This window comes from Myotis myotis, unplaced genomic scaffold (genome assembly GCF_014108235.1).
Source record: "Myotis myotis isolate mMyoMyo1 unplaced genomic scaffold, mMyoMyo1.p scaffold_m19_p_1, whole genome shotgun sequence".
Taxonomy (NCBI): domain Eukaryota; kingdom Metazoa; phylum Chordata; class Mammalia; order Chiroptera; family Vespertilionidae; genus Myotis; species Myotis myotis.
Window position 1 is genome coordinate 163354139 of NW_023416313.1, and position 17669 is coordinate 163371807.

The window sequence follows — 17669 nt, forward strand, 5'->3', positions numbered from 1 at the left end:
AGCTAAGGGTGCAATAAGGCACCTGGGAGTCTTCAGAAGGGAGGAAGAGTCATTTTCAGGATGACAGGAAGAGCTAATGATTGGTAATTAGAAGTTTGCTCTGTCCTATAGAGTAGTCATAAAAAGCTATTTCTGGTGATAACTCTTATTGTGGGCAACACATCTCATTTAAATTCTTTAAGGAGAAGTAAAAGTTTCTCATGAACCCTCATCTCAATTGCTTTCAGCTCAAAAATAATTCACATACCAAAGTGCCTGTTCTGAACCCCTTCAAACATCAGTGAGGTTGGTGAATACATGAAATCAAGGCACTAATAACAGAAATAATGTTTCTTCTGGTACATAGTAAGGACTTGGGGACTGTTATTGTTTGCAATGGTTCCTCACAGCTTACAAATCTTCTTCAAATGTTCTATCGAGTGTTTGATTCTCACAAGAACTATGTCAAGTGATGGGTCTGGTTTTATGTCTTTTTTTACCAATGGAAAAAACAGCGGCTCAGAGAGAGTAAGGGGCTCAACTAAAATCTCGTAACTGATACAGTTGACATCTGTTGCTTTGGTTGGGACAATTTCCTTCCTCCTTTTGGTAACAGGACTCTGATTTTCCTTTAAGAAACTGCCCTGTGGTTTTATAGAACTCCTAGCAGGACTGTCAGTCAAGAGACCCTGCCTCCCTGTGTTAACATGTGACCCACTCTGGCTCATGAGAACTCTCTACAGCCCCTGGATGCAGAGACTGGTATACCGGTGGCTATGTGATCCAAATATTTTGAGTTATTTTTATTGATTGATTTTTCACTTGTGGACATTTTATGAACTTCCCTCCATGTGGCTTCAAGCTACCAGGACACAGGCCCTCCCAACACCCTTAATCCTCTCCTCAGCTCTTCTGCTGAAGAACTTGGCCTTCTCGATGTCTGGCTGCTTTGGGAGCCTTCCCTTCCCCAGAACTTCGTAGTAGCCTGATTGCACCACATCAATGATAGGAGCAGCTCCAGTCTTGTTTTGGCAGCATTTACCTGTGTCTGTTCACTGACCAAGGTCCGCAGTTTATCAAGGTTGACAGTTGGGCAAAAGCTCTGGTTCCTCTTTAAGTGGTAATGTCTCATCCCAACCTTCCCAAAGTAACCTGGGTGATATTTGTCGAAGTTGATTCTGTGATGATGCAGGCCACCAGCATTACCGTGACCTTCCGGGTGCTTCCTGTGCTTGTCAATGGGACCGTGGCCATGGCTCACGTGGCCCGAAGTTTCTGAGTCTTCCTCAGTCTGGATGCATGTTGGTGGCCAAGATGCAAAAGTGAGTTTTTATTTTTAAAGAGAGATAAATTCTAGGAGTGAGTTGGCTTCACTTGAGAGATGTAAGGAACATGAAACCTTGGAGATATTTTCCAGAGAGAACTGCTACAGTAAAGCTAATAAAGGGGAATTCCTAGTGGGGGGAGCACGAGAGAGAGAGAAGAGAAGAGAAGAGAAGAGAAGAGAAGAGAAGAGAAGAGAAGAGAAGAGAAGAGAGAAGGGAGAGAGGTGGAGAAAGTGGTGGGCCGGTGCTCTAACCACTGAGCAACGCTGGCCAGGGCAAGACATTCTGATTTTATTTGAGGAAACAGATATAGCTATGCCTGAAGTCGGCCAGATCAACTCTTGAATTTTCAAGTTCAGTGAGTCAGTAAATTCCTTGTTTTGTTTAAGTAGGTTTGGACTTCTTTACTTGTAACCAAAACATTCCTAACTAGTAAATGTCTTAGTTATTATTGAAACATGTCTTTTGACATCAAATACTTGGCTATTTCCACTGCTGCAACCTTCAGAAAGATGCCCGTACATATAAATGTCAAAACTTTGTGGGAGATTAGAGAACCTTCCCTCTTTCCATTAACACACACTATTGTAGGTTCCCTTCAAGTTTTCACTTTAAAAATTCTGTCAAGAGAATGAGAAGACAAGCTACAGACTTGAAGAAAATATTTTCAAAAGACATACCTGATAAAGGGCTGTTATCCAAAATATGCAAAAAACACTTTAAAGGTCAAGAATAAAACAAACAGCTTGATTAAAAAATGGACAAAGGATCTGAACAGACACTTCACCAAAGAAGATGTATGGATGACAAATAAGCATATAAAAAGATATTCTATATGTCACTAGGAAATATAGATTAAAGAAACAATGAGTTACCACTACATCCCTATTAGAAGGCCAAAATCCAGAATATTGACACCAACAAATGTTTGGAGCAACAGGAAATCTCATTAATTGAAAATATTTATTGGGAACCTATTATGGGTTTTCTGTAAATAAGTTTCTGTTTGGAGTTTGCAATATAATAAAGTCAAGGGAAATAACTGACTAATACAAGAATGGATTAAGTCCTAAATAGCAGGAGGGTGCTTTGTATTGAGAAAAGGTTATTACTGTAACTTCTGAAAGTTGAATGGGAGGTAGAATTGTGAATGATTTTAAATTCAAGGTATTATTTAGGCTGAGGCTTGAAAGATGAGTAGGTCAGTGGATAGAACATCCTAGGCCAGTGGTGGCGAACCTATGACACACGTGTCAGAGGTGACACGTGAACTCATTTTTTTTGGTTGATTTTTATTTGTTAAATGGCATTTAAATATATAAAATAAATATCAAAAATATAAATCTTTGTTTTACTATGGTTGCAAATATCAAAAAATTTCTATATGTGACACGGCACCAGAGTTAAGTTAGGGTTTTTCAAAATGCTGACACACTGAGCTCAAAAGGTTCGCCATCACTGTCCTAGGCATAAGCATGAGCAAGAGCATTGCAGACATTCCATGCTTGAAGGGAACAAAGGATGGTTGAAGGGGGTAGTGCATTACTTTCCTATTGTCATGATAAAAAATTACTACAAACTTAAAGCAATACAAATTTATTATCTTACTAGAGGCTCGGTACATGAAAATTTGTGCACTGGAGGGGTCCCTCAGCCTGGCCTGTGCCCTCTCGCAGTCCTGGTGCCCTCAGGGGATGTCTGACTGATGGTTTAGGCCCGCTCTCCACGGGGAGGCCGATCAGAGGATGGTGCCAGCTGGTGAGCGGCTAGCCCTGCCCCCCGCCGCCATCACCGGTGGTCTCCCTCTGGGGAGTCCCCCTCTTCCTTCCCCCATCACCCCTCTGCCCCCATTGCCATCCCCTCCCTCTGCCCGCTGGCACGAGCCTTGGCTGGCCTGGTGCTGCCTGCTCACTGGCCCTGGCCCCTGCCGAATGGTCATCTGCCGTTTGATCAATTTGCATATTACACTTTTATTACATAGGACTAGAAGCTTGGTGCACGATATTCATGCACTGGGGGGGGGGGGTGATCCCTCAGCCCAACCTGTGCCCGCTTGCAGTCCGAGACCCCCAGGGATCGGGCCTAAGCTGGCAGGTGGACACCCCTCTCGCAGTCCAGTACCCATTGCTCCTTACTGCCTGCCTGCTAACTGTTCCTTACCACTCAGCTCACTGCTCCTTAGCGCTGCCGCGGAGGCAGGAGGCACTCACCAGCTGTGAGCCCAACTTCTGGTTGAGCAGTGCTTCCTCTGTGGGAGCACACTGACCACCAGGGGCAGCTCCTGCATTGAGCATCTGCCCCCTGGTGGTCAGTGCGCATCATAGCGACCAGTCGTTCTGGTCGTTCCGCCATAACAGTCGCTTAGGCTTTTATTATATAGATAGTTCTGTAGGTTTGAAGTTCAATACAGGTTACATTGGGATAAAATTAAAGTGTCAGCAGGGTTCTAGAGGTTCTAGGGGTAAACCCATTTCCTTGTATTTTCCAGCTTCTAGAGATCTCCACAATCCTGGCAGGTGGCCCCCTTCATCTCTTCAAAGCCACCAATGTTGCAACTCTCTATCTTTCAAAGTTGTAGCTCCCTTCTGCCTCTCCTCTTCTGCCTCCCATTTCCAGTGTTGAAGACCCTTGTGATTGATTATACTGGGCCACTCAATAATCCAGGATAACCTACTTTATGTATGATCAAGTGACTAGCAACCTTAATTACCCGTTTTGGTGAAATTTAACATAGTAACAGGTTCTGGGGATTAAGAATGGGGACATCTTGGGGTGAGGTCATTATTCTGCTTATTACAGGTAAGGAATAGCTACCCTTGAGAGGGAGGCCAAAAGAAGGGGTGTGAATGCGCTGATAAGGGCAGTGGGGTTGCAGGTGCAAGTTTCTGAGGTTTGACATTACATATATGAGAGGAAGGGAGAGGGAGAGATAGAAACAGCAATGATGAGAGTGAATCATTGATTGGCTGCCCCCTGCATGTCCCCTTCTCTCTCTCCATCTCAGTGAGTGCCGTTTTTAGTCATATGACTTAATTTGTTCAGTAGATGCTGCAACCCAGGCCTTAAATCAGTGGTTCTCAACCTTCTGGCCCTTTAAATACAGTTCCCCATGTTGTGACCCAACCATAAAATTATTTTCGTTGCTACTTCATAACTGTAATGTTGCTACTGTTATGAATCGTAATGTAAATATCTGATATGCAGGATGGTCTTAGGCGACCCCTGTGAAAGGGTCGTTCGACCACCAAAGGGGTCGCGACCCACAGGTTGAGAACCGCTAATCATTCACCTACAATCCGCAGGGGGAGACGGGAATCCTGGCCAATGCCCCAATCAGCAAGGCTGAAGCTATGGTTCAAATCGCGGGGAAGGCACGCAGTCCTTGTACTTAAGATATTACCTTAACAGACACAAAATTGAACAACTGTGCAGGGTCTCAGCGAAGCAAGCCCGACTGTCCGCCCAGTTCTACAGAACCCATCCGCGAGCCCCTGGGAGCAGCCCTCTTCTCATTCCCCCCCCCCCCCGCCCCCTCGCCATCCCCGCCCCCCTCCCCCCCCCCCCCCCCGCCGTCCCCGCCCCCATTGGTCGCACGGACGGCAAGCCCGCGACGCAGACTTTTTTTGACACCGCGCCCTCGACCCGCCTGCGACGTCAGAGCGGAGTCCCCGGAGCGACGAGGGTGGGGGGTGATGGAGGCGGAACGTCCTGGGGGGCGGAACCCCGGTTACGTGCCCGGAGCCCGCCGTCTTCCGCTTCCGGTACTTCCGGGGGCGACCGCTGGATCCGTCCGGCTGGGTGCGGGACGCGCTTGGTCCCTCTCTCTGTATCGGTCCGTCTGCATTACCGCCCCTGCCCTGTTCCCAGCGGGAGGGACATGAGTGTCCCTGAGCCGCCGCTGTCGGCCGGGGTCCTGCCTGGGCCGCCCGCCGGCCTGGGAGCCGGGGAGCGGACGCCGGGTAGGTGCTGCAGGCGGGGCGGGCGGCGGGGCCGAGTGCCTGGGTCTCCGGGTCGCTCCGGGAGGGAGCGGCTTTTGGCGGCTGCGGCCCTTGCGGCGCGGAAGTGGGCACCGCACTGGCCCGCGCCCTGCGGAATGGGGGGGGGGGGCGGGGGGGGGCGGGACCCGCGGGACCCGCAGGGGTAAGCGGGGTTTTTGGGGTGGAGTTGGAAGGGGTGGATAGTGAAGTCATTCTGCGTTTCTGTGACTCCAGCTCATTGTTAGCTCTTTGTTACGCGCTAGTGGCTGAGAATGAGCTTGTCAAGATGATCGCTTTGTAATGTAGAAACCTGAGTTACCCAGAGCTCTGCCTTGCTTGTTGACATTGCTGCTTCCCTATTCCTCCAGCGGTTCCCAGAGCGATTTAAGCCCCACTGTCCTAAGGCATCCACTGACTGTAATGGGTTGACTTGCTGTGCATCCAGAATGGTACTATTTCTGTGCCGTCCTTGGGAGGATTGAGAAAGTGGTCACTCAAAGCCGTGTCGTGTTCTGTGGTTCAGATAAGGGGCCCTGAAGGAGAAAGGCTGCACGATTTGGGATGTACCTTCTCCTTTATCTCTTGTTCCAGAAATATAGGGGTTACCCCAAAATAGGGCTCAGTCCTTTCTCCGGCATGCTTTTCCTGAGTGATCTCCCTCTCTCCCCACCTTCACAAGTTGCTTCTATAAGTTTGACTTCCCTGTCTGTGTGCAGTGTGGGTCCCTCTCAGCTCGCTTTTTCATCTGCTTGATGGGTACTTCGACATGGTTCTTTTGCACTAATCTCACTGCATGTCCATAAATAAAAGGAGATCTCTGGTCCTATTAATGGTGCCAAGTCACTCTCACTTGAAGCTTTGATATTACCCTGGGCTCTTTCCTCTCACTTGCCTCCAACTTCTGTTTAATCTAGGGGGTTCTACTATACACTTTCCAATTCCTCTTTGTCTTTTCGCCCTTACAGGTTGTAATGCCAATCTCCCTCTACACCGGAAGGGCTCTGCTCCCAGTCTCTTACTCTTCCACCCTCTCTCTCCCACTGCTTTCACATCAGTGCTCCAAGATAAAGCTCCAAGCATGACATTTCCTTGCTTGGAAGCCTTAAGTGGCTCCTACTTATTAAAATAAAGAGCCAAACCCATTAGCCTGGAACTCAAGGGTCCTCCTAGACTGGCCATGTGGTTCATATAGCTCACTACTATTATGTCCCATGCTCCAACTACCTTCTCTATTCAGAACAATTCTGTATTCCTACTTTTCCTCATGCTGCTTCCCCCCCCCCCCCCCATATTGTATTCCTTTCAATCCTGTCTTCATACCTTCTTACCCATTTGGAAATAATAGCTCTCAGATAGTTGGCAGGAGTGTAAATTGTTACCATCTCTTAGGAGGCAATTTTGCAATGCCTATTAAAAAATGCATAAACCTTTGGTCCCAACAGTCTATTTCTAAGAATTTATTCTACAAAAACAGTGACAAGGATATGGAAAGACAAGGGAGAAAGCTTACTGCAACATCGTTTGAAATAGCAAAAAATGAAAATAACCTAAGTACTCATCCAGAGGTGTCTTAGTTTGCTCGGGCCGCCATAACAAGTACCATGGGCTGGGTGGCTTAAACGACAGACATTCTTCACAGATAGGGAGGCTGGGAAGTCCAAGATCCAGGTGCTGGCAGATTAGGTTCCTGATGAGGACCATCTTCTGATCTTCACATGGTCGAGGGAGAGAATTCTGGTTCTCTTTTCTTTTAAGGACAAGAACCTCATCATGGGGGCCCCACCTTCATGACCTCATTTAAACTTCCGAAAGGTCCCATCACCAAATACCATTGCATGGAGGTTAGGGCTTCAACATGAATTTTTGGCAGGGACACACACATTCAGTCCAAAACAATAGGGAGATGGTTAAACTATGTTAGAATTCTATTAACATAAAAAGAATGTAGTAGATCTGTATATGTTAATTTAGAAAGATATGTAACATATATATTTAAGAGAATAGTTGTAAAAAATACAACTAATATTTCATTTGTGATAAAAACAGGATTTTTGCATGGGTATGCAAAGACAGTTTCTTGAAGGCTGTGTAAGAACTCCAGAATGATTCTAAAGGCATGAGAAAGAGTATTTTTACTTTTCATCTTTGTGTTTTAAATTTTTATAAGTAACATTTTAAAAAAAGGAAAATAAATGAAAATTTCATCCGTTCTTCAAGCTTCAGCACAAATGCCCATACCCCCTTTAGGAATTGTTCCCAGACTTCTCGGTGAAACTGAATTCCCCTCTGAGTTTCTGTTTCTCTAATGGCACTTCTCACATTCTATGGTTCCCTGTTTTGAACCCTTTCACAGAAGGAGGCTTTCCTAATTTATTGTTATATTCAGAAACTAGTACATGATATAGACATGCAGCAAATGTTTCTTATGTGCATAGAATAAGAACCCTTTCTTTTTCTTTAATTTCCCACAATAAAACACCTCGAACTTAGTAACTAAATGTATGTAAAGACATGAAAACTTGGACATTTCCAATAATTAACTAGAAGATTAGGGCAGGGTAAGAAGGCTCTATGAATTAAAATGTATACTATAGACAGGTGGGGCAAAAGTAGGTTTACAATTGTTCGGATGGAAAATAATACAATAATTAATAAATAATAATACAAGAATAAACTGTGTTTCATTTACTCACACCTATAAACTTGCTTTTGTCCCACCCTGTATATTGTAAGGCAGATGTGTTAGTTATCATTCCTTAAAGTTGAAATGTCCTTATTTGGGTGTTTTTGTTTATCTATAATACTTACATTTTCTATATTTTCTTTTACCTACTGATTGATTTTTAGAGACAGGAAGAAAAGGGTGAAACATTGATTTATTGTTCCACTTATTTATGCGTTCATTGGTGGATTCTTGTATGTGCCTTTAATAGGGATCAGACCCACAACGTTGTCATATCAGGATGACACTTTAACCAACTGAGCTACCTGGCCAGGGCTATATTTTCTTAGAGTTGCTCTTGTTTGCACTATAATTGAAATCAAGCCTCAAGCAATGACATTGATTCTCAGATATACTTATATATACTTATTCACTTCCCATTTGATGGTACATCAGTGACAATATCTGTAAGTGCTCCACTTTCCCCATCATATATATAGTATGTAAATCCTCACTCGAGGGTATTTTTGCCATTGATTTTTAGAGAGTGGAAGGGAGGGAGGGGAAGAGAGAGAGCGAGAGAGACAGACAGACATTGATGTGAGAGAGACACATCGATTGGTTGCCTCCTGCACCCCCCACTAGGGTGGAGATCAAACCTGCAACCAGATGTGTGCCCTTGACCAGGAATCGAACCTGCGATCCTTTTGGTGTTCGGACTGCATGGACTGACACTCTAACTATTGAACAACACTGGCCAGGGCTCCCCGTTATATTTTTATTTCATTTGTGGAGTACTTCAGTTTTTAATTAGATCTTACCTGTTTGAATATTGCTTTTCAACTTTGAGAATTCCAAACTTTGTTCATGTGTTTTTCAGGATCAGAATAAAAACCATACTATTTTATTTTGATCTCTAAAAGCTTATTTTGAATATGAGAGCATGTTGTATTCCTCAATCTTGCCCAAATTTAAGTCTGTGATAAAAATTATTCTTGGAAATTGGTTATAAGCAATGTATTATAATAAATGTATTCTATATAATGATCTAATTTGAAGTTTCTGATTATTACCAGGTTATGATTAAAGAGAGATGTTTTAGAGTTTAATATTAGTTTAAAAATGCTTGTAGAGTACAATTTTAATAATGTGATCATCTCATTTTTTTCTCCTTCTAAATCAGTGATTCTAAAATCTTACGAACCAATCATCAAACACTTTAGAAATTGTCTTGTAATTTTCCTGGTAGTAGTAGTGATTGATGGGTATTCATTTTAGACATTTTCGAATGCCTGGTACAATGCTTGCACCCCTTTCGTTCAAAGGAAAAGTATGAGGTATCACGTCTAGATTTACACAAAAGACATTATACATTATTTTCTACAGTAAATTAAGATGTTGATCTCAAGAGAGGAGAAATTCTTAGAAAATTTCTCTCCTCCTAACAGATGACAAAACAGCCCCCCTTTTGCATGTAAATAATATCTCAACTATATACAAAATAAATGTTGAACCATATTTTCACTTCCATAAAAATGAAAAAATGTTTTTTAGGAATTGAGTTTAAAAATATATATAATTTCTGCCTGCTTTAGAAAAGAAGAATTTCTTGCTTTCATTCAGTGATTGTTTCCCACTTTTAGGCCTCAGATTCCTTTCACAATCCATTGAAAACTATAAATCCTCTGTTATGAAAAATACGTAAACATACAGAATTTTGCACATATTAATATTCTTTTAATCTAGATTTTACATTATACTAGTAGCTTAAAAACATGTTTTGAGTGTTCATAATCCTTTTTTTAGAGGACACTCAGAAGGTAAAAGTTAAAATAAGAGAAAGGGATACCTGTACTACCTCATATATGTGTGCTGAACCCCACCGCCAGCCTCCTTCCCTGCCTACCTGCTACTCTCTCATTTCTGTGTCAACTTAAAAGCTTCCTAAATGTGATTTTTGCTTGGGGACAGGTTTAAGTGACACTTCTCCAGATGAAGGGTTAATAGAGGACTTGACTGTGGAAGACAAAGCTGTGGAGCAACTGGCAGAAGGATTGCTTTCTCACTACCTGCCAGATCTGCAGAGATCAAAACAAGCCCTGCAGGAACTCACGTGAGCTAACAAAAGCCAGAGGTGCACTCATTTCCCCTCTGGTAGAGTCATTTACTGTATTCAGGGGTATTATTTTGTAACGTGTTATTCAGTTGGGCATTTCTATATCTTTAGTGATAACAGATGGGAGTAGAGGAGTTCATAGTAATCTAAATATAAAAAGTGAAATGAATACTTCTAGGGCAGTGATGGCGAACCTATGACACGCGTGTCAGAGGTGACACGTGAACTCATTTTTTTGGTTGATTTTTCTTTGTTAATGGCATTTAAATATATAAAATAAATATCAAAAATATAAGTCTTTGTTTTACTATGGTTGCAAATATCAAAAAATTTCTATATGTGACACGGCACCAGAGTTAAGTTAGGGTTTTCCAAAATGCTGACACACTGAGCTCAAAAGGTTCGCCATCACTGTTCTAGGGTGTTTGGCTCCTAAGAAGTACCCCTAAATTTTATCTAGACTTTGATTAGCTTTTGGTGTTTTACCAGTATTTTATGAAAGCCTTGCCTATTGGGAATGTTGCAGGATGGGCATATACCTGTTTCTGAGTAGAATTACAAAATTGCTTCCATAAGAGTCACATTTGTATTCAATTGCTGGCTCACGAGTTGCCAGAAATCCTTAGGTATCTTTTAAAAAGAATATATATTTAATTGATTTCAGAGAGGATGGGAGAGGGAGAGAGAGAGCTAGAAACATCAATGATGAGAGAGAATCATTGATTGTCTGCCTCCTGCATGCCCCCTACTTGGGAATGGAGCCTGCAACCCGGTCATGTGCCCTTGACTGAATCAAACCTGGGACCCTTCAGTCTGCAGGCCGATGCTCTGTCCACTGAGCCAAAGCAGCTAGGGCCTAAAGTATCTTTTTTTAATTTTTTATATTCTTTTTATTTACTTAAAAAATATTTATTGTTGAAAGTATTACAGACGTCCCCATTGTCCCCCTTCACCTGGTTCCTGCCCCACCCCAGGCCTTCACCACCCTATTGTCTGTATTCTTGGGTAATGCATATCTATACTAATAATAGAGGAATATGCAAATTGTCCAGGACACCATCACAGTAAAAGTAACGACCAAACAGCAGGCTGCATGGGGTGACCAGGCCGGCAGGAGTGGTTAGTGAGGGACGACCACACAACTGAACAGCAGGTTGCATGGGGTGACCAGGCCGGCAGTGGGGTTAGTGAGGGATGACCAAACGACTGAACAGTGGCTGTGTGGGGTGATCAGGCTGGCAGTGGGGGGCAGTTAGGGGTGACCAGACTGGTGGTGGGGGGGCAGTTAGGGGCGATCAGGCAGGCAGGCAGGCAGGTGAGCAGTTAGGAGCCAGCGGTCCCGGATTGTGAGAGGGATGTCCTTCTAGGGGTCCCAGATTGGAGAGGGTGCAGGCTGGGCTCAGGGGACCCACCCCCTGTGCATGAATTTTGTGTACCGGGCCTCTAGTATGTATATAAGTTCTTTGGTTAATCTCTTCCCACCCCTACCCCCTCCCCTTCCCTCTGAGATTTATCAGTCTGTTCCATGTTTCCATGCCTATGGTTCTGTTTTATTCATCAGTTTATTTTGTTCATTAGCTTCCTTGTTCATTTATTTTGATTTTTAGATTAAATTGTTGATAGATATGTATTTATTGCCATTTTATTGTTCATATTTCTTTTCTAATTCTTCCTTTTCCTCCTCTTCCTTCTCTTTCCCCTCTTCCTCCTCCTCCGCTTCTTCCCCCTTCCTCATCTTCCTTCTCTTTTCTTCCTCCTCCTCCTCCTCTTCATCTTTTTCTTCTTGCTGGGATTTAAATTTGGATTGCATTGAATCTATAGATCAAGTTGGGAGGAATTGATACTTAATATTGAGACTTTTAAAAACAATTTGATTTGAGAGAGAGACAAACATTGATTTGTTGTTCCACTTATTTATGCATTCATTGGTTGGTGCTTGTGTGTGCCCTGACTGGGGATTGATCCTGCAGTCTTGGCGCATCGGGACAGTGCTCCAACTGAGCTACCTGGTCAGGACCTTAATATTGAGGCTTTTATTCCATGTACTTGGAATATTTCTCCATTGTTTATATCTTTTTGAAAATTTCTTTCTTAATTATGTTAGTAATTTGTATATTTCTTTCTTTCTCATCTGTGTATCTTTTATTTTCTTTCCTTTTTGTATTGCCTTAGCTAGGACTTCCAGTGTCACATAGACTAGTAGTGAGAATGGACACTTTTCTTTGCTCCTGATCTTAGGGGGAAAACACCTAGTTTCTCACCACAAGTGTGATGTTGGTTATAGGTTTTTTAGACATTCTTTAACAAGTTGAGGCAGTTCCTCTCCCTAGTTTGTTGAGAGTGTTTTTAATCATGTCTGGTGTTGGACTTAAATACTTTTTCTGCATCAACTGATAGGACCATATGATTTTTTTCTTTAGCTTTCTTCTTTTCAAATATTGAACCAGCTTTGCATACTTAGAATAAATTGTACTTGGTTGTGGTGTATAATACTTTTTAAAAAATATATTTTTATTGATTTAGAGAGAGAGGAAGAAACATCAGTGTGAGAGAGAATCATTGATTGGTTGCCTCCCATATACACCCTGACCAGGGATCAAACCCACAACTTGGATATGTGCCCTGACCTAAAATTGAAGTAAAACTGGACAACCAATGAGTCTGGGCTGCCTGTCACTACTGTAGCCAATTCAGCAGAGACAGGGTTGAATCACATATGAGCCTTTATTCTAATACTGCCGGCAGTATGGGAGAGCAGCAGGTCAGCCACAAAAATCTGATCTCCAATCCCCCATAAACCAGCTGCTTTTATTGGGTTGGACAAATGTGACATGGGGAAGTAGGGATTACAGGGCTGGGGAAGTAGGCAATGCAGGCTGGGGTGGGGCTCCATTTGGCTAACAAGATTGTTAATCTTTCCATATTAAATAGTTCTTGAATGAGAATGGACATTCCAAGGTTGACTCTCAGGTCCCAGGCATGTACAACTCCTAGCCAGGTTAGGATGTCCTTTTAATAAGAACAAGGCAATCATGGTTAAACAGAGCATGTTTAATATTTCTTATAACTATAGCTAGTGCCCAGTATTCTGTTTTTGCCCCTAACAGAACTAGCAACCCTTTGCTACATGGGATGGTCGCTCAACCAACTGAGCCATACTGGCCAGGACTGGTGTATAATTCTTTTTATACATTGTCAAATTTGATTGCCAATATCTTATTGAGAATTTTTGCATCTATGCTGATGAAATACATTGGTCTGTAGATTTTCTTTTCCTTTGTCTGGGTTTTGATTTTAGGGTAATGTTGGCCTCATAGGAAATGCTCTTTTTACTTCTTTGTTCTGGAAGAGGTTGTAGAAAATGGGCATAATTTCCTCCTTAAATGTTTGTAGGAAGTCACCAGTGAAACTGTCTGGTCCTGGTGCTTTCATTCTGGGAGATTATTACTTATTAATTTAACCTTTCTAGTAAATATATTGTTGGCAGTTAGACAGACATGAGCAGAGTAGGAACAGTAGGCCAGGTACAGAAGGTCACCACCCTATTTAAGGGTGTGGCTCCCTCTCCCACATCTCACTTCTACCTCTGTGACTTTATAGTGGCCCCACACTATAACAAAGAAACAGAATTTCTGGAGGATGAGGCCCAGAAATCAGGATTTTAAAAAGATTCCCAGGTGATTCCAATGTGCAGCCAAGGTTGAGAACCACTTTACTAGTATATTAGTAAAGTTGGTTTCTCTTTCTCAGTAAAAGGTTTTGAGTCAGAATTTTTATGAGTAACCTTTGAAATTATGTGGTTTGACCTCACTTTATAAATGAAGAAATTTAGACCCAGAGAAATAAACTGAGATCACACAACTGATTATTGGTAGGGGAATCTTGTGACCCTTAGTCTTTTTTTCACCTTGCTGCCTGTTTATCCCTTTAGACTTATTATCCCTTGATATCCCTGCATTTTTTTCCCCAACTCTAAAAAGTCACTGCTCCTTATTTTATTTGTGGTTTTCTTCCAGTTTTAATATAAATAAAATATCGAGTTTCTTTGGCAAGATAGCATAAAAAACTTTTTTGGGAGAATACAGAGAATTGCCAAAAATAACAAGTAATAATTTTAAATGACTTGGTCATTTTAGTTACTAGAATCGAATTGAGGCAAGAATAAAAGATACTTTTGGTTATCAGAATGTGGCTTTGGAATATTATTTTGAAAAAGATTATGCTGAACCTAATAAGCCTTGGAAAATCAATAAATTTCCAACTTAATTTCTGCCTTCAACATTAAACAAGATGAATGTGATTCATTTTAATGAACCAGCACTTACAGTTTGTAATGTTTATTTTGGCCGTGTATTTCAGACAGAACCAAGTTGTATTATTGGACACACTGGAACAAGAGATTTCAAAATTTAAAGAATGTCATTCTATGTTGGATATTAATGCTTTGGTAAGTATGATTTACTTGACATAGCTTAATGACATCTTTCTTGTTTTAGAAATAGGCTTGTCCTCCCAACTTTGTACATATGTATGTTTGGGATCTTTTCATCTACTTTTTTAAAAGGGTAGAATTTGTCTTTTAATAGGAAACTTTGATTTACTTTATGGAACTTCTGTTGTCTTGAACAGTTATCTTTCAAACGTTGAATTTGTGATAGGAAATAGAACTTACAAAGTCTGGAATAGATCTTTATTTCTATAAAAGAGAACTAAAAATAAGAAACTTTTGGGATACTATTTTTTCCCCTTAGGGAAAGTGCACCTCTTTTTATCAATGACCTGGTTTTTAAAATTTGTGCATCCCTTTTTATCAATTAAAATGGTTTTAAAAATTCATATTTTATTTAATTGTATGGCATTTTCATAATGTTATGACAAATTAACGCTAAAACGGACCCTTTGAAGTTCCTTTATGAGAGCTTGTTTGGAGGTTCTAGCAGGGGAGCGCAGCTACTCGTATACCCTTGACCGAAGACCGGTCCTCTCCTGGGGGGGGGGGGGGGGGGGGAAGGTCGTCCTCTTCAACCGAGCGCGCAGCTTCGGGAGGGACGCACATGGATCGGTGAGGGAGGAGGGGGACACCCGCCTAGCCAGCCAGATCAGCCGAATCAACCCTGGCGATCAATGGGGTGACAGATGTCGCAGCCAGATCGCCCTCACATCCTGAAGTTCCTTTATGGACCCTTTAAAGCTTTCAGTATAAATGACAGTAGTTGAATTCATCAGAAGCTCTATAGCTTTTAGATGAAAGGAACTGATACTCTACTAGTATTTTAAGAAACAAGAATTAACAAAAATAAGGAACTTAGGACTACCTTTCTCTTAGGCATAAACATTACAAATAGCTTGTTTTGCATGATTTTTATGAACTTTCACGCATACCTCAGTAAATGGATTTTTCACTGGACAAATATTGCTTATTAATGTTTTCCTTTTATAACAATCAAAAAGGAAGTCCATCTCCTCTAGCGTTAGGCAGAGGCCTGTGGTAGTAAATACAAAGTTTTCTGCCTGTAGTTCCTGATATCTTGTGAAGGAGGCAGGCAAGGGGCAGAAACTAAGTCTTCCTCTTTTTGGTTCTGATTATCATTTAGGAACTGAAAACTGGAAGGTAGAGAGAGAGAGAGAGAGAGAGAGAGAGAGAGAGAGAGAGAGAGAGAGAGACAGACAGACACTGTAAGCTCTAGAGCTCACCAGACTATGACTTTACGTATAGCTGCATGAAGGTTGCTAGTATCTCTACCGACACTTCTCTCAATCTTGTTACCTGGTTTTCTCTCTTACCTTGCCTGAGAGTGAGGTGCTATTTTGCTTTTCTGGCATCTTGGGTGAGATGGCAAATCTACACCTGTGACTCCGTGGGAGGAAAAGTGTCCTTACAGAGGTGGTTCTGCTGGGTCTGGCTTCGGAAGCCCCTGGGGCTCTCCCGACACAGTTTGCCTTTTCCTGATGGGCAGACACTTAAATGGTCCTTTATCCTGGCTTGGTCTCCCTCTTGTAAAGGCAGTAGAGAGTTTTACTTTTCTCAGATGAAACTGATAGCATTATTGGGGAGTCTTACCGAAATTTTAGGATTATATTGCATGTTTTTAAGGCAAAAATGTATCTGTATACAAAATAAATGCCTATTTTATGGTCAGTAACTTTTTATCAATCTGAACTGAATCAAGTGTTTTCAAAATCCTCCTAATGGCTTAATAAAATTTAAATTTGCACTCAAATTGTGGAAATAATTAAGGCTTTAAAAAATTTGACCAATTTAGGAAGAATGAAGTGTAATGCAGACATTGATTTATTTAACCTTTTGATATTTCAGTCTAATTTGACTTTTCGTTTACTTTTCCATGTTCAGTTCACTGAAGCCAAACACTATCATGCCAAGTTGGTGAATATAAGGAAAGAAATGCTGATGCTTCACGAAAAGACATCGAAGTTAAAAGTGAGTTGGCAGGTTCTTTTATATTCTTTATAAAAGTAGAGGTGTAATTGTCTGTTCTTCAGTATTCATTTCTGACTTCTCATATACCCATATACAATAATATACTTAATTCCTGGTACATTGTTTTCTTTTTTTATTTTAAAACATTCATTTGAACCCCACTCTGGGCTTTTTTACTTATAGCCGGGCTTGTAGGCTCCTATTCTCTGAATATGCCACTGCAATTCTCATTTAACGGAATAACAATTATTATTTTTTGTTCCAAAGAGAACTTAAATTACCCACAATGAATTTATGTTAAATATGAAATTTATTAATATGTATTGATTACCTCAAACGAAAGCACTTTTACTTTTAAACTAGGTCATAATCCATAAACCTTGATTGTTCTCTTGTTTTTTGAATTTTTGATATAGAAAAGAGCACTTAAACTGCAGCAGAAGAGGCAGAAAGAAGAGTTGGAAAGGGAGCAGCAACGAGAGAAGGAATTTGAAAGAGAAAAGCAGTTAACTGCCAAACCAGCGAAAAGGACATGAAAAGTTGAATGTGTTTGTGTGTTCTTCCCTTCCCTGTCCCACGTGCTTTGCATTTAAGAAGACTTAAGTGCAGACTGAAGTTAAGGTAGTGCCTTATACCATTGTGTCCTGTTTTGAAATCCTTTCCTCAGGAGTGCTGTCTCTATATGTTCATTTTAGCCATTTAAGTGGCCCCCCCCCTCACATCCCCCCTCCCCCAAGTAAAAGACAATGTCACTTGGTTGGATATTTATGGGTAATTTTTTAATTTCTGTTTTACTTAATTTTAAAATTCATTATTTTGGCCTTGAATCATTTATGAACTGGAAAATGGTTTGATTGTTTTTTTAATAGATTTTAAGTGGTTAAAAATGAGTATGAGTGTTTTAGCTTCTTAATAACTGTGGAATTAAGTTTCAGTTTCTTATTTTATGAAATGGCTTGTCTCTTGGAATACAATGCTGGTTTTTGGCAGTTGCCTTTTCATTGCTTGGTTACAAAGAAATGCCAGCTGTTTAATCACATATGCTACTGGAAAAGAGGTGATGGTATAAATCTTTGTGAAGAACATGATAGAAAAGTGTATACACAGTAAACAATAGCATCTTAGACATAGGCGAGGGGAGCACAATGCCAGATGGATTCCACTAACCATC

At 41.4% G+C, this 17669-nt stretch overlaps 1 protein-coding gene and 1 pseudogene across 1 annotated transcript; one reads left to right on the forward strand and one right to left on the reverse strand.

The window, feature by feature from the left end:
* Window positions 1-521: 521 nt before the first annotated feature.
* LOC118675962 lies at window positions 522-5148 on the reverse strand (annotated as a pseudogene).
* Window positions 5094-17262, forward strand: BLOC1S6 (biogenesis of lysosomal organelles complex 1 subunit 6). The gene is made up of 5 exons (XM_036300459.1): window positions 5094-5263; window positions 9915-10056; window positions 14419-14506; window positions 16412-16498; window positions 16915-17262. Exons 1-5 carry the CDS (start codon window positions 5182-5184, stop codon window positions 17032-17034), a joined length of 519 nt encoding a protein of 172 aa, XP_036156352.1. The 5' UTR covers window positions 5094-5181; the 3' UTR covers window positions 17035-17262.
* Window positions 17263-17669: the final 407 nt, after the last annotated feature.

What these genes read in the sequence shown, in the direction of transcription:
- BLOC1S6 (XM_036300459.1), top strand. Translation starts at nt 5,182, where the DNA reads ATGAGTGTCCCTGAGCCGCCGCTGTCGGCCGGGGTCCTGCCTGGGCCG. An exon ending in AGCCGGGGAGCGGACGCCGG is followed by an intron (nt 5,264 to 9,914) that starts GTAGGTGCTGCA and finishes GCTTGGGGACAG; the next exon opens with GTTTAAGTGACACTTCTCCA. An exon ending in TGTTGGATATTAATGCTTTG is followed by an intron (nt 14,507 to 16,411) that starts GTAAGTATGATT and finishes TTCCATGTTCAG; the next exon opens with TTCACTGAAGCCAAACACTA.